The sequence below is a fragment of the Pectinophora gossypiella genome, chromosome 4 (assembly GCF_024362695.1).
Source record: "Pectinophora gossypiella chromosome 4, ilPecGoss1.1, whole genome shotgun sequence".
Classification (NCBI taxonomy): domain Eukaryota; kingdom Metazoa; phylum Arthropoda; class Insecta; order Lepidoptera; family Gelechiidae; genus Pectinophora; species Pectinophora gossypiella.
In genome coordinates, this window is record NC_065407.1 from 18,013,202 (window position 1) to 18,027,111 (window position 13,910).

At 37.6% G+C, this 13,910-nt stretch overlaps 1 protein-coding gene across 1 annotated transcript in view; it reads right to left on the reverse strand.

Annotated features, from left to right (window-relative positions):
- Nucleotides 1-13,910, reverse strand: part of LOC126366496 (synaptogenesis protein syg-2-like) — a 58,120-nt gene that overhangs the window by 30,929 nt on the left and 13,281 nt on the right. The window contains exons 3-5 of the mRNA XM_050009610.1: nt 13,307-13,513; nt 4,183-4,337; nt 1,623-1,767 (exon numbers count right to left, since the gene is read on the reverse strand). Coding sequence (XP_049865567.1) covers nt 1,623-1,767; nt 4,183-4,337; nt 13,307-13,513 — 507 coding nt within the window. The remainder of the gene's footprint in view (nt 1-1,622; nt 1,768-4,182; nt 4,338-13,306; nt 13,514-13,910) is intronic.

The window sequence follows — 13,910 nt, forward strand, 5'->3', positions numbered from 1 at the left end:
TGCTAGTTTTACTTGGATTAGTTCATCATCTCCCTAGCCGATGTCGTTTTTACCGGAACAGTTATAGGCTGTACTTATTACAAGTTTCTGGGCAGTAATGGAAAAGCAATATTTGTCTCATGAATATTTCCGTTACTACACGCATCTTGTACTCTACAGCATTTAAAAGTGACCGGCCATACTGATGTCAGAATGGCCGGTCACTTTTTTATATTATTATTTTTTTAAAATACCTAAGTTGGAAGCAAATATCTGGCAAAAGGCATTAAGCGGCACTAATAAGGAAGCATTTATTGCGCACCATTTCAACTTTAAATACGCCGAGTGACCGACAATTCTGACACTCACGCGTTTTAGTTTTATTTCCTGTTTACCGGTTTGGTTTTTAGTTTTTTCAGAAATCATTTTAATAATCTGAACTTTCAATTTGAAGGGATAACCAATCCAAATACTACAAACAGAGGTTTGCTTAGCAACTTCGCATTTACTTGGATTAGTTATTAGTTGTTGACTCTTCTTCTTGTCTTGTTGTCAAAGATTTGTTGTTGTAGTTAGTTAATTTAAATTTCAATATAATTGGTTATTGCGATTTCTACCTCGTATCCCGGACACTTTAAACAAAAATCTTAGTCTTACCGTGTGCTGCTTTACAGCGTGAGTGCGAGCGAGACACACGTTCTGCGTGCGTTAGTACTAGTTATCGGATTACGGCCATTTAGACTAGAGGTAACATCCAGAGGGGGTGAGGTAAATCTAGCTCGGCGCCCGTTACAAATTAGTGCGGGGCGGAAAGTTACCGTTCTATTCGTAGTATGCGTGTTAGTGAGTAATTGTTACATGAGCCATGTCATAGGCCTTTGGCAGCTCAATAATAACCCTGGTGTCAGGGTTGATGAGGTTGCTAATTCACCTCACAACCCACACGATAGAAGAAGACGTGATATCAAAAATCTAAGATGCAAATATTAATTTAAAATCGAGATCCAGGATTCGAATCCATGACAATATGATGTAAGTCACGCGTTCTCCGAATAGGGCTATTTTACCATACTAAAACGGCCTCCGTGGTCCAGTGGTTGAGCGTTGGGCTCACGATCCGGAGGTCCTGGGTTCGATTCCCGGTGGGGACATATCACCAAAATTGCTTTGTGGTCCCTAGTTTGGTTAGAACATTACAGGCTGATCACCTGATTGTCCGAAAGTAAGACGATCCGTGCTTCGGAAGGCACGTTAAGCCGCTGGTCCTGGTTACTACTTACTGATGTAAGTACGTAATCGTTATATATGAGTCATGTGAGGTTCTGCGTGCATTACACCTTACTAGTTATCGGATTACGGCCATTTAGACTAGAGGTAACATCCAGAGGGGGTGAGGTAAATCTAGCTCGGCGCCCGCTACAAATTAGTGCGGGGCGGAAAGTTACCGTTCTATTCGTAGTATTCGTGTTAGTGAGTAATTGTTACATGAGCCATGTCAGGGGCCTTTGGCAGCTCAATAATAACCCTGGTGTCAGGGTTCATGAGATTGGTAATTCACCTCACAATCCACACGATAAAGAGATAGATTTATGCTATGCTAATGGTTTGTTTATCTGCTCAAATATTTCTAAAATCCAACTTACAATGCAAATTGAGGGACAGTGTAGTCTCAATGACAGAGTTGTCAAGTTTGATGTGTGAGGCTCGACAGGTGATGACGTGGCTATCATGCTCCATCCGCGGAGTCCATCGCAGGATCGATACTGTCTCGTTGCGGTCTTCTGAGTTCTAGAAAACAAATATTATTAATATAGTGGTGGTAGAATAGAATTTCCCACAACTAGGAACTTCAGAAACGGTTAGGGTTGATGAGATTGGTCATTCACCTCACAACCCACACGATAGAAGAAGCCGTAAAAGTAAATATTAAGCACTTTCCCAATTGGGTTAATTAGAGGTAACAGCCTCCGTGGTCTAGTGGTAAGAGCGTCAGGCTCACGATCTGGAGGTCCGGGTTCGATTCCCGATGGGGACATGGTCGAAATCACTTTGTGAGACTGTCCTTTGTTTGGTAAGGACTTTTCAGGCTTGAATCACCTGATTGTCGGAAAAAGTAAGATGATTCCGTGCTTCGGAGGGCACGTTAAGCTGTTGGTCCCGGCTATTAGCCGTAAAAATACCTTCACCAACCCGCAGTGAAGCAGCGTGGTGGAGTATGCTCCATATCCCCTCCGGTTGATTGAGGGGAGGCCTGTGCCCAGCAGTGGGACGTATATAGGCTGTTTACGAGGTAACCACAAGATGAACTAAGTACCCACGCGTCACCGAGACTTCTGTTAGATCAACGTGACGAATATTAAAATAATCTATTTAAGGGCTTGCAAGATATTCTATTCTAACTCCTGACCTTTGCCTAGCCAACAGTCCAATTACGCGATAATTGAAAGCATAAGGTATTTTTGTTACACAATATTTTGTGTACCTTTATAATAAATCTTTATTTCGTTTTCTATGTTACTTACATAATCAATCTTATATAATTTACTTACCTGGCTTGGGCTCCCTTACGTTACGTCAATTTTCATTATTTTGGACTTTATCGCGATGTAACTATTCCTCAAAGTTCAAGGCACATAGAAAAATTCGATGCGATGACTGATTACTTATAATATTACTTATACAGTGATCATTATAAATCTTATGTATGATAATTTCACGGGGTATCGCTTCCCTAACCTGAAGTTTTGACAGATCCGGATTTTTGCCACTTTGACTGCCTGTCTGAATTTCCAACCCGCGAAGAGAAAACCAGCCCAATACAGGTTAGGTCACATATACTCGTATTCTGAAGACATGCGCGTTCGAAACGCAATACGGGTTTCTCGGGAATATAGATTTCCTCACGATGTTTTGCTTCACAGCTGCGCACGTGTCTTATCCAAACATGAAAATGGTCGAAACACGAATTCGAAAACAATTTCGTAATTCATTTGTTTACGCCTGGGGTAGATTCAACCCGCTTAAGTAAAAATGTTGTATGGTTGTTGCCTCATTTGAGCACAACGTGTTATTTACTTAAGATGACCGCATCTTAAGTAAATAACACGCTGTGATCAAATGTGGCAACTAGTTACCTTTTGTTAGTTATAGATTTGACTTCTATAATGGGTACCGTTCGTATAGAGGAGCTCGGTGGCGCAGCGGTAAACGCGCTCGGTCTGCGATTGTTGAAGTTAAGCAACTTTCGCAAAGGCCGGTCATAGGATGGGTGACCGCAAAAAAAAAGTTTTCATCTCGAGCTCCTCCGTGCTTCGGAAGGCACGTTAAGCTGTTGGTCCCGGCTGCATTAGCAGTCGTTAGTAACCATCAATCCGCACTGGGCCCGCGTGATGGTTTAAGGCCCGATCTCCCTATCCATCCATAGGGAAGGCCCGTGCCCCAGCAATGGGGACGTTAATGGGCTGATGATGATGAATGGGTACCGTCACCCTTGAGAGGCGCTTGAGAGTAGGTACTCTCAACCAGTACGGCTGACATGCGCAACGTGATAAAATTTTGTCACGATATATAATAAATAATTATGTCGTTTTGTCGATTGGTGCCAATATGTGAACCCAAATAAGTCATGTCTTTGTGTCAAAATACGAACAAAATCACGTGGCATGCTTGTTAGGGAGAAAAACAAAGCTATCGATTTCGACAAAAATATTTAATCTATTGATAATTTTATCACGTTGCGCGTGCTAGCCTAGTAGGTCGTATACTGTTCGTTTCACGATATTCGTCGATTTTTTCCTATCGAAACGAAATCTATTATAATTTATGTCGTTGTGGGTAGACTGTTCTTTCTGCTTCAAGATTCTTTTTATTTATGAATAGACTTTTGATATAAATGTAATTATATAAAAATATACACCATTATATGTGATTATGGTCAAACTATTTACTTTGAGAACGCAGCGTTGAAAAATTCTGTCTCAGATCGTTAATTTTATTACCAAGAATGTTTCATCGATCTATTTAGGTAAACTTTGAATTGGAACTTTAAAAATCAATTAACGACCAACATTTTTTTTACTGTAATGATGGCCTCCTCAAACCTTCTCTACCCTTCTCTATCTTGGCGACGCCATATTGGAGCAGCAATATCGTAGTTCCATCTTCTAAGGGAAGTAAATAAAAAAACCGTTTAAGTGTCCATACCTTTTGTTCTCCAGAAACCTGCAACTGTCGGTCATCGAGCCACCACGTGATAACAGCGGGGGGCCGCGCGCCCACCGCTCGGCACGCCAGCTCAGCCTCTTGTCCCACTGTCAGTGGCTGCTCTCTTGCCAGGATTTCTACCAGCAGTGGTCGTACTGTTAGGAAAAAAACAAAATTACTTACTGATTTCTTAGCTTGCTTAGAGAAAAATCACGAAGAGAAATAACCTTAAACTTTTGACGACATAATAAAATTAGAATATTTAATTACATCCGAATGTATTTTTTCAACATGGCGTTGTTTTCACTACAGATAAACGATTCGTCTCCAGTCAACCCATTCGTTCGTTACGAGTATATACTCATGTTTTCTGCTCGTATTTAAAATGTAAAGTTTATTAAGTCATAATAATAATAAAAATAAGATTTTTTTTTACAAACAAACGAAATCGAACAACGAACACTAATAATTACATTCCATTAATTAATGTCAATTAACAGCATGAAACAGAGCCGTAACAAAATAAATAGTCAATACCCAATTCTTTCTTAAAATAAAAGGATTATATCTATAAATAATAACAAAAGCTTATGGACTCCAGTGGTAGTCGCTAATGCCTTTCCATTAGTGACATTAACAGTTCAAAAAGGTAATGACAAAAATACATCCTTCGCTAAAAGCCTGGAACGAAAGGCATCGTGTCGTGTCGTGTGGTAGTTTACTGGCACGATGATGTCACCTTATAAGTATAGACATTTTTTTTGTTTTGTTTTCCCCGAAGGGTAAGGCAAAGGGAACTACGCCCATACAGTCTTACGTATTTTTTTTCTTGATGATTGATGAAATGATGAAAGGTGATAATGATGAAACCTAAGCCCCCACCCTCGGAGTAGAGTCCTACTCCGAACCCCAAACGAATTAACTCAAAACACCACTTCGTATTAATTGTTTAGATTATTCAATGAAGAAAGCAACTGTCCCGTTCCCGTTTCCCGCCAAAAACTATAAGTATAGACAACTTCGTGACACATTTTTGAGGTTTATTACTCATTTTTTGGTTCCTGACAATCGAAATTATACCTTTTATACAAAGTAACATATTATTTTATTTTATTTGGGATGAAAAACAGTACAAAATCATTTCATTATAGTCTTAGCACTAAACAATTTAGGTATATGTATAGTCAACAACAACATCCACATATTACTATACAGAATTCTGTGAAGAAGACAATATCATCAAGTTGCACATTAGATAGAACTTAGCAGAGTTCAAAAGAAGAAAAAAGGATCATTGATTAGGTTCAGGTCGCAGGCAGTATATTATATCCATGTACTGAGCTATGGACCGCGACTTTGGTGGTAGTTTACTGCTACGATGTTGTCACCTCCTATAAGTATCTAGACACGCGGTAGCGTGTCAAGCCAAGTTCAAGAAACAGAAGTGGCGAGCCGCACCGTGTAATATTACACGAACCATTTGGAGTCACTTTTGACCCCCTCATAAATCAAAAACTATTTTACATAAAGGTATTAAATTTGGCGTAGGTATATTGAGACTTGCGAGATACATATGTGTTCTATTCATAAGCTTATCTCAAGGGTTATTTAGATATTAATGGCCAAAAATCCTCATTTTTATGATTGACTGACCTAAGGCTACAATATATTATCTTATGTTATAAGAACGAAATTGTTACTTATAAATACATTTAAGGACTGACTATTGAACTTGGCACCCATTTAGATCTCACTTCTTTTTTGTAGTAGTTTTGTTGGCACGATGACGTCATCTCTTACAAGTAGATAGGTAAAGACAACTTTGTAAAGCATTTTAGGGAATATGAAAAATGCATTAACATTAGTAGGCACCCAAATTGTAGCGAAAATCGAAAATGCGTATAATAGCGAGGTGTAGAAACATTTTTATTTCTCTGAGAGATAAAAGGGTTTATTCTCAACATCTACTTCAAACGCTCAAACTGATTTAATAGCTCATTATATAGTAGAACTACCATGAATAAAATATAAACCCGACACCTGATATAAACGTGGGAAAAGTATCATCCACTTTCATGAAATCTTCAAGGCTAAAATAAAAATGTATTTACTAGAATATGGTAGTATGTTTCATGGCGAATGCTTTCCATTAAAAGAAATAAAAGATCTTGAAAATCATTCTCGATAACGACATAATATTGTCACAGGGAGAGTAATCAGGAACCTGATAGAGGACAGCAGTAACTGTCAGTACTATTCACAGGCGGAGGACAGGAGTCCTAGTATGGCTTTGTAATAGACTACTCTGGGCGCCATACCACTCGTGTCAGAAAAAGCGACTAAAATCTATAAGTAAGTATGTATATATTTGAAATTTTGCTTGTTGTTTCTTGGACATACCAAATACGTACTCCCGGCAAACTAAGCGCAGAATTTTTACTTAGATAATTTCCTTTGCTCTCCCTATAAATAACTCTTCGTTACCTTTCAAAGCGGCGTGTAAATGGAGAATAATTTCCTAAGGCAGTGTAGCGAGACAATGGTGCACAAATAAAAACTAATGGCCGGGCGGGGGTGTGAGTTGACACAGAAGAATGCGGGACCATAAGCCGTCATATTCGAGATAAGCCGACGCAGAAAAGCGCAGTGTGATCTAGGTTAATCGCGAGGATTTACGTGGATTTAGTTTTGCAATAACCGAGAATGAGCGTTTTGTCGCGTAATGCGGACGTTATGAAAGTTTTGCTATTACAGTACTGCGCGAAAGGTATTTTTGAGATGTTCCAAACAACAGTGAGGTGTAATTGTCTTCTTGACTTCGCGAAGTTTACTTTTAGTTTGACACTCCATGGCGGCCTCCGTGGTCCAGTGGTTGAGCGTCGGGCTCACAATGTTTACCCAAATTGTCGTTGCCAAATGTTGTTTATAATAAATAAAATTTGATATATTCTGTGGTCATCACTAGGATAAGGTGTCCTACGAGTGTGCTGTTAACAAACTTAATGCGGCCAACTTAATGGCGACCCTTGTGCAAGCTGGAAAAAATTACCAAAAGCATTCATGCTTTGATATTCATAAGTAAACATTTGACATGTAAAATTAATAAAATATATGAATAAATGAGTATGAATGAAATAACTTCAAAGCGAAAACAAAAGCATGTATTGTAATCAAACTTAAAAATAACCCAGAAGTATATCATAAAAGTAAAGTCCTTATTTTCGATTCTTTTCAAGCGAAAATTAGATAACTTCTATTACAAACCAACTTTGCACTTTCTGAATAGACGGCTAAGCATTGTATTCGAACCAGGTAGAACAAAAGTTTTACCTACACATTTTGATTTGACCGGACGAGCTTGGAAACTTTACTATTTGTTCCTATTTTACTTTTCGTCGTGAAAATTTTAAAATGCCGTTTCCCGAAAAAGGGAATAGGGAGTCAAACATAGACGGCGAGAAGTGGGTGAATAACTTAGAATTATGGTCTGAATCATCCCTCTCAGTATTCGTTACAATGTCACTTACACCCCGAACAAGTACATACGGTAGCCATACAAGTAGGTATGTGTGTTATTGACACCGTAACGAATACAGACGGAGATGATTCAGACCATAATTCTAAGTTGATATCAAGTGGAATTTCCTGCCAAAAAATTCATGATTTTTTTTTCGATCCATACTTTTGCGACGGAACATTCCACTTGATATCAACTCAGAATCATGGTCTGAATCATCCCTGAAAGTTTTCGTTACGATGTCACTAACATCCTGTATTATATACCTCTGCCTACGGGACTACACGAAGGGGTGACTTTATGTTAACTGGGTAAGACAAAATAAGGGTGTAGTGCGTTTGATTTGACCGATCAATCGATACAGTAAGATTTTTTCCGTTCACCATTATGACACTAATCTAACAAAGAAGTTTGGTTTCCCGTTCGTCCGATCGTTCGACCGATTTTGCCATTATTATTATTATTGCGTATGGCAGACAAAAATAATATATCCTGCGTGGATCATATATCCGGCTAAAGCTCTCCTAACCATGCCAGAAACCAGGTCTCATAAATTTGCTTATGCAGACGATCTGGCATTAGCGTATCAGTCACGAAGTTTTGAGGAAGGTGAGATTGCACTCTCGGAGGACCTCGACACCATGGGAAGCTACTACACCCAGTGGCGTCTAAGCCCTAATCCGTCTAAAACTGAAGTGACATCGTTCCACCTGACCAACTGCCTAACTAATAGGATTTTGCCATACAAATCTAAGATGCACTAGTTACAACATTGATCGGTCAACCAATCCGATGAACGGGAAACACTCCCAAAAACAAAACACGATCCGCTAAGTACTTATCGTCCCAAGCATATTATAAAAATCGACGGATATATTATAGATATACGAGCTTCTTCTATCGTGTGGGTTGTGAGGTGGAGTACTAACCACTACAACCCTGGTGTCAGGGTTACTATTGAACCGCCAAAGGCCCTTGACATGGCTCATGTAACGACTACTTACATCAGTAAGTAGTAACCGGGACCAACGGCTTAACGTGCCTTCCGAAGCACGGATCATCTTACTTTCGGACAATCTGGCAATCAGCCAGTAATGGCCTAACCAAACTAGGGACGCAAAGTAATGTTTGTGATATGTCCTCACCGGGAATCGAACCCGGGACCTCCAGATCGTGAGCCCAGCGCTCAACCACTGGACCACGGAAGTCATTGATACACGAACTGTTAGGATTTCGTGTGAAAAGTAGATGCAAGTTGTCTACCGGTTGCTTGTGTCTGGCCACACTATTATGGATTAAGGTCATGAGGTGTATATGCTTGTATCTCCCACAATCCTGGTGTTCATATCTCATAACAGGCACGTAAAAGATGACATAGTGCCTTGTCACCGTTCATAATGTCCTGACGCGGTTAGTTAGACAAATGCCCGAGTATTAGGCAGTACACACACCTGCCATGAATCGCTAACGAGCTTTGATGTGAAGTATTAAAGTGATAAGTGGAAAACGGGAACCGTCATGCTTACTTTTCAAAAGGGTAAACACCATGGAATAGATATTCCATGGGATCTTAGCTAGAGGTTAAGATATATTATGCTCCCATTGATATATAAGTAGGTAATGTAGATTGGACATGAGCGCTTAAAACGTGGAACGAAATAGCATGCTCTGACTTTCCGTAGTACGCAATTAGGCGACGAACTGGCAACATGTGAATTTGTATAACCCGACCGCGTTACTAATCACCACGTATGTATATATATAATTATATAATTATTATATTCTATTATATTATAGTGTTGGTAAGACCGCATTAACTAACGAAGCATTTACCTTACAACCCACACGAAAGTAAAAAATTATATAAAAGAATAACTATTTTATTTGATATGATAGATATTTTTATATCATTCCTCCTCAGAAATACGCTTGCGAAAAGCATTTCGTACCTAAAATACCTAGTGCCTAGGTACTGAACAAATACCCATTGACCTAGTTACAAATAATCAAATTATTAAATCTTGACCGTTAAGTATTTCAATGAGCAAACAATCAAATTATTTTCAATAGAGTTGTAGAGTCAAGGCTGTTATTAGAGGTAATTCAATACAGTTAATGAATTTACATACTAAATAAATTCATAATCTCGATAGGAAGTGGTAATTTTAGAAGGTTGTAATGGTTTTCAAAATGTGGTTATAAAATTATAATACTTAAATTATTGGGTATGTAATATTTAATGGTTTGTCATGAATGCGTTTTTTTAATATTTTATTATCTGTTTTATTTAAATTTAGTTTAATGTTTTAGACATATACCATAGTTACATTTATACATCAATGGTTATAAGTGACAATTTAAAAAATATTAATATTTATGTTCATATTTTGAAATGTGTAAATTAAGCTCTTTTAATTGATACCCAACACAATGGTAGTGCCATTCTAAAAAGAAAATTGTTTTGTTCTCATTGTATGTTCTTTAGAGTTACTCACTTAAAAATAAATAAGAATCAGTCAGATGTTTCGACTTTCATCTCGTAACTCTATTAAATATTAAGTAGTTCTTAAATATATTATACTATTCCACAGACATTAATATAAGGTAAATAGTCGATTTAGTTGTAGTGGTAGGTAGGTACATAATAATTTACACGTTGGAAGAACAAACCTTGGAGTAACAGCTGGCAAGGAGTATGAGTATAGAAATAAGAAATATTTTTATTGTGGTGTTATTAAAAATACAGTAGTTAATTATAGCATCAACATAAACCCGGTAAAGGCTGCAAATAGTAGACAGGGTAACATTCTTAATTTTTACTCTGTGATAATATACTTATCATACAATAGTTAAACTGATTCCACCTGCTCCTTCCCACCCTCGGACAACGCGAAGCAGGGAAGGGTTCCGTCCAAATGTGTTCGACATTATTCTTCTTCGAACCGCTAGATTTGCTTCCGCCTTCATTATGCGAACAGCTAAAGAATGACAGTGTTACTACAAAACAAAGAATAAAAAATAAAGTATGTTTAAAATATAATCCGTATACGAAAGAAGTCCCGAAGGCCGCGGCGCTACGGTCGCAGATTCTGCATACAATTATTATGACTTGTCAAGTTAGTTTCATTAAAATCCGCCGACCTCTTTCGTGGCGCGAAATACTATTTCAAACCTAGTTTATTTTTAGTTTGTATTTTGTAGTAACACTGTAAAATTCTATTCCTGCTTCATTGTTTTCCGATACATATAATTTGAGGAGTTTCAAGGTAAGAGTAAATAGACACTATTTGAGGGTACGTGCTCCACCTTTAACCACATCATTTCTTAAGTCTAGCCTGGATCGTGTTCAAACGCAGTCAAATCTTTTAATAATTTTAAAATGCATCTAGGCCTTACGACCATACGCACTTCTGCGTACCCCTACGGGAATACAGGCAAGATGTTATGTTAAATTCAAATTTTAAAATATCTTTATTCAGTAGGTAACAAAGGTACACTTTGTTACACCGTCACTTTTTGCATAACTAACGTCTCATCCGCCTAAACCTATTACAGCTTCTAACAACCTGTATAGCCGGAAAAGAAGCTGCAAGAAAAACCTCGGCACAGGGCCCTAGACGTTATGTAAAAGAACGTTGAAAAAAGTAATATATATTGTTATCATGTTTAAATTAGACTTCATTGTGGAGATCTTTCGAAACAAATCCACCTTAATAGACATCGCGAAACAGGTAATATTTATACAATAGAGTTGACTCGAGCAAAGACAACAAAGAACTAATTTCTGTATCTATATTCCACCAGCATTATTTGACTAGCTGACATGAGCAAAGCCACAGTTATTCTCTAGTCTTTAATATATTATGCCTCTAGCCATGGCACCCCATTGTTATGAACCTTTCACCTTTCACCTTAATATATGCTCTGAGTTAACCAACCTGTGAGTTATTGTTCAATGAATTAGTAGGCTCACCCGTCAGTCTTCGGAATTTGGAGAGGAATTCAGAGCTGATGTACGGGAAACTAACTAACCTACAACTTGAACATGGAGGTATTCCGTGACAGATTGGGATATTACAATTATAGATGCATTATAGATGCATGCATGAACTGTGAAAGGCATACTTACAATACAAGGAATAAAAATAAAATTGTTGTTCAAAATTCTAGATTAAGTAAATTAAATTCATCTTTTTTGGGGTTATGTATACGTTTTTACAATAAAATACCAGATAATATTTTAAATTTGTCAGAGAACAAATTTAAAGCTCACGTGAAGCTTACTTTATGTAAAAAAGCCTATTATAAGATTAATGATTACCTAAATGATAAAAATGTCTGGTATTAAATGTGTTCCTCTAGTTATTAAATAACTTGTAATGTACCCTCATTGATTTAAAAGATGTGTTGCTGTTGCAGTTTCTTGTCATTTCTTCTCCTCAGCCATAACACCTTGCGAAATGACGTAAATTCAAAAATGTTACATTGACCTTCAACAAGTTTATCCATGATAATTACGTTGAATAAATGATTCTGATTCTGATTCTGAAACTAATTAGTTAGGAAAAATATTCGGAAACCTTGAAAGAGCAAAATTATTCAAGGATGTAGGGACCCTAATCTAGTTCCTATACGTTACCTAGATGGCGCACGTATAGCGCATTCGGTGTAAAACGTAAATAATTTAGTATTTTCCTTATTTACCATTGTTTATGAGGTTTCATTTTATTTGTGCCACAAGAGGTAAAATAAATGTATTTTATTTAAATTATTAATGATATATACGTTCCCATACAAAAGTAAATTAAGCTTTACAAAACTTTTTTTATTATAATAGGTAATACACATACATACATAAACTCACGCCCGTAATCCCAAATGGGGTGGGCAGAGCCACAAGTAATCAAAGACAACTTGCAGCCACTGTTGATACGAAGTCCTAAGATGGATATGATGAACCTTATGGTGATAAGGGTAAGGGGGGGGTGAGTTGTCTTTGATTGCTTGTGGCTCTGCCCACCCCATTAGGGATTGCGGGCGTGAGTTTATGTATGTATGTATATTAAAAACGAAAATAAAAAAATCAACACGCCTATGATTATTTGTATCAAAATATGATTTCTAATCTTATTCAGCCTATATATTCGATCCCGCTGCTGAGCAAAGGCATCCCTTTAATTTTTCAACTCCTCTCGACTTTGGGCGATCTTCGGCCAATCAAGCAATGCCTCCGATATGCATTAAGGTAAACAAACAGTTTTTACACGGTCTGCCTCGACTTCTGTACCTGTCTTGAGACCCACTCTGGATGCATCCGACAAATATGTCCGGCTGAGTTCCACTTCGGTTTGAAGTTTAGTTTAATTTAGTTTGGAATAGTTTTTCACTTTAATTTAGTTGTAAATAGAGGGAATCTTACGAACGACTGCAAACGTCGCTGCTCATGCATAATATTTGTTCACTCAATTTCATTATCACCTTATTTATAACTAAGTAATTAGAATTAGGCCAAAGCTCAATATTAACCTAACACCAGGGTCGATGAGGTAGGTAACTCATAACCCAGGGTGTAGAATAAAAAATTAGAATTAGAACATTAATACTCACAGTACAATTGAATCTGCACGTTGACTCTTAGAGGTGGAACGAGGAGCGTATTGTCAGCGGTGCAGGTGTATACTGCTTCTAAGTATTGTCTGGTCAGTTTTGGTATCCTCAACTCCAGGAGACTCAGTCTTGATCCATCATCAACTGGTAACAACTGTGAGATGACTTTATCGTCCCGCCACCAGCGAAGACGAGGCATTGGTTTACCTGAGAACAAGAATTTTGAAATTTGAAAATGGAAAGGAATTGTGAAGAAAACATGACCGTAAAACTCATAAAAAAAAGCAATGATTTGGGTGAATTATGCCACACTTTTTATTGGACAGACAAAAGTAAGAATTTGTATGTAACTGTGTTCAAAATGTTTTGCTTAGTAAACATCTTTTTATACAAAAAAATAATGATTTTGGCAACCGATGAAAAATAAAGAACATAATCAGTACGGTCACGAGCATTAATAATTATGTATACACTTTGGTACCATATCACATTAACTTTTTTGACAAATTGCACTTTAAGTCTCACTAAATGTCAAATATGTTTGTGCGACAGAGTCCTAAAGTGTATACATTATATTGCTCATGACTGTACATACCATCCAATA